General features: G+C 34.5%; 1 protein-coding gene across 1 annotated transcript; it reads right to left on the reverse strand.

The window, feature by feature from the left end:
* Positions 1 to 494: 494 nt before the first annotated feature.
* On the reverse strand, positions 495 to 1,929 carry LOC109212096. The gene has a single exon (XM_019375705.1). The coding sequence runs from the start codon at positions 1,850 to 1,852 to the stop codon at positions 662 to 664; it is 1,191 nt and encodes a 396-aa protein (XP_019231250.1). The 5' UTR covers positions 1,853 to 1,929; the 3' UTR covers positions 495 to 661.
* Positions 1,930 to 3,316: the final 1,387 nt, after the last annotated feature.

The following is a 3,316-nucleotide window of genomic DNA, read 5'->3' on the forward strand; positions in this document are numbered from 1 at the left end:
ATCATCTTTTCTCAAGCAAAATCATGTGCTACTCCATTCTTGATTATGTCGATAAGAGACATTTAATTGTCCCTTGTGTAAATATGTCATTATCAACTAATCCATTCTTGGAAATGAAATCATAATAAGAATGGATTTCACTTACAAATAACTGTAAGTGTGCTGATACAAGTTTGTAAAGAAATGCAAGAGATGGTTAATTTAGTGTAAAGCTGAGGGATTAATACTATTGACTGATGTCAAAAGGAAAACATCATTTTTCCTCACTCAAATAGTGCAATTGTCAAGAAATGCAGAAGCAAGATCTAAGTTTTTAACTACCAAGAGGCAAGAATCATATTCGGTCAGACATCTCTATAACATCTTTATGTAACAACCATTCACTATAAAAGTCAAGTCTTTTTCGGAACAAATTTGTTGTGTTATGTTATAGTATATGTTCTCTATGACAGCACTTCACTATAATATCCAAAAAATATAAGAACAAACGAGACTATTATAAAGAGATTTGATTGTATTCAAACTCAAGTTGTTTTATATGTGTATTTGATGTCTGCATATGTCATTTGAGTACAATAGAACAAAAGAACATATAAGGAGAACACAACTTTCTTCTCTCCTATTTCCGAGTTGAAAAATAAAAAAGGAACACTAAATAGTGTTACCAAGAATTCTTCAATGGCTTCTCCAACAAAGCTGAAAGATACATCTCGTTTAGCTCGGGGCCTCTATCGAGCTTTCGCCCTACAATCCACTTCACTTTATTGAAACCAACACTCTCAATAAGTGGCGCATACACTTGCTCCAACTGATCACCAGCACAGAAGAAATGGTCAAGCCAAAACAAACCACCAGGCCGAAGTACCCTATAAATATCAAACAACAAGAAGTGCAGAAGTGTAGTCGGTATCCAGTTACTCATTACATGCATTGAGTGTACAATATCCAACGTGTTGTCGAAAAATGGAAGTCTTTGTGAAATACTAACGTATAATGGTATAACTCCTCTTGAAGCTATAAAGTTATTAAAAGGACCATTTAGGTTCATTGAAGTGGTCACAATTGTAATATTCCTTTCTCTCATTCTTATTGCAAATGTAGCCACACCACCTCCAATATCGAGTCCAATTCTAATTGTTCCTGGTTTCTTTACTGCTAACACTTCATCAATAGAGAAGTCAAGACGAGTACCAGTTTTCGCTGTCCAACGCGATTTCTCTTTGCCATTTAGATCGAAACAATCTTTACAATCATCAAATCCTCTCTGATTTCTAACGCGATTGATTAAACAATCGTAGTTTTTGCAAGAATAGCCACTCCAAACTACAGAGGAATCAGAGGGTGTATTCCAAAAACTCTCGGGAATTGGATAAGGCTCAACATATTCTTGTTGAGCAGCTGCACGACATCTACGACGAGGAAGTGGCTCACAACCTTTAAGAAGCAACTTTTGTGCTAGAAGTTCATCATCAGGACAAGAACCATTGACATTATATGACATGTAAGGATTAAGTAAATCGCGAAACAAAGTACACGGACTACCAACCGGTGGCATGATTTCGTTAGAGTCAAAGTTCTTGCTGAATCCTAAAGGAAGTTTTTGTGGAGATGTGAAAGTAAGGAACTCAGATGGAAGATTTTGATCAGATTGTGTGTTATCAGATACTTGAACAGCTTCATATTCAGGTGCTACTTTAGCCACAACAGGTGAAGCAATATCTATTTGCTGATTTAAAGAACAAGAGGTGTTAAAAGAGGTAGAAATGAATAATGTTAAGAGATTTGATGACACTAAAATGAAGGCAAAAAACAAGTTAGAAGAAAGAAATTTGTTTTTTTTAGTGGAATCCATGGGAATTTTTTCTTTGTCTGATCAATCTTGAACTCTCAAATCTAGTCTTTATATGCTTATAATAAAGTCATAATCATCTGCCAACTGGAGGCATATAAAAGTAATGCGTGCATTTGTATTTTGTATCTACTGACTTAAAATTCTGGATTATTTACTATTATTTAGCACTTTAATTCTTCATTAAGGTATGTTCTGTATATCAATCTTAGCCCTACTAAGTAACAAAACTCTAAGGTTTGCCAAGGATATCTTGGTTATTAGTCAAAGGAGAGTTGGATATTCAAGAGCTTTGCATGATAAACTATTTATTTGGTTTTTTATCCGATGCTCGGTACTTTGTATTGGAGCCTCGACTAATTCAGATTTGTGCCGCATAAGGGCCATTAAAAGGGGAAGCACTTCCTGCCAAAATATTTTTCATTTTCCAGGACTCGAACCCGAGATCTCTGATTAAAGGTGGAATGATCTTATCCATAGCAAGTAATAGAGGCGGAGCCAGTATTTCAACTTTATGGGTTCTGAAGTGCTAATAACTGGGATCTAAATTTAATGTTTTTATATATTTAATGAATTTTTAAATACAGATATATTATTTGAGCAAAAACTACTAGGTTCGACCGAACCCATAGCCGGACTTCTAGCTCCGCATAGTGAGAACTTGTAGAAGATCACTCATGTGAAACTCAAAGAAGTTCAACATTCATAAATTATGTTGCTTATTTTATTACCAAGAATCAAGTTTTGTATTTAAGATTCCTTATATTTGAAGCGAGAGGCAAAAAGAATTTACAACTTGCAATTTCAGAATTTGAAAATAAATACTCAAGTTTGACTAATTCCAATGTTAATTTCACCATGCAGGTCTTTGTGAAGTGTGAATCAGAAGCACCTTCTATCAATCTTACCACTACTAATAAGTAACAAAACTCTAAGGTTTGCCAAGGATATCTTGGTTAAAATTAGTCAAAGGAGAGTTAGGTATTTCTGAGTATTGTGTATGATAAACTATTTTTTTTTCTACGTGGTGTTCGGTATTCGTATTGAAGTCCCAACTAATCCAGATTTGCATCGCGTAAGGGCTATTAAAAGGGGGAAGCATTTTCTGTCAAATTATTTTTTTATTTCTCAGAGCCCAAAATCGAGATATCTGATTAAAGGTGGAAAGATCCTATCCATAGCAAGTAGTACAGGCGGAGCTAAGATTTCAACTTTATGGATTCAGGATTTTAGCATGATAATTTCAAGTGCTAATAACTGAATTTTAAATTTAACATTTATAAATATTTAATAAATTTTCCAATATGATATAGTGTTTGCGCAAAAACTATTAGGTTCGCTCGAACTTGTAGCGGGCTTCTGGCTCCGCCTCTAACAAGTAGTAAGAACTTGTAGAGGGTGAAAGTCAAAATAGCCAGATTTACAAGTGGTAATTGAAAATAGTTACAGTTTCAAGAGTAATCAAAA

The sequence above is a fragment of the Nicotiana attenuata genome, unplaced genomic scaffold (assembly GCF_001879085.1).
Source record: "Nicotiana attenuata strain UT unplaced genomic scaffold, NIATTr2, whole genome shotgun sequence".
Lineage (NCBI taxonomy): Eukaryota > Viridiplantae > Streptophyta > Magnoliopsida > Solanales > Solanaceae > Nicotiana > Nicotiana attenuata.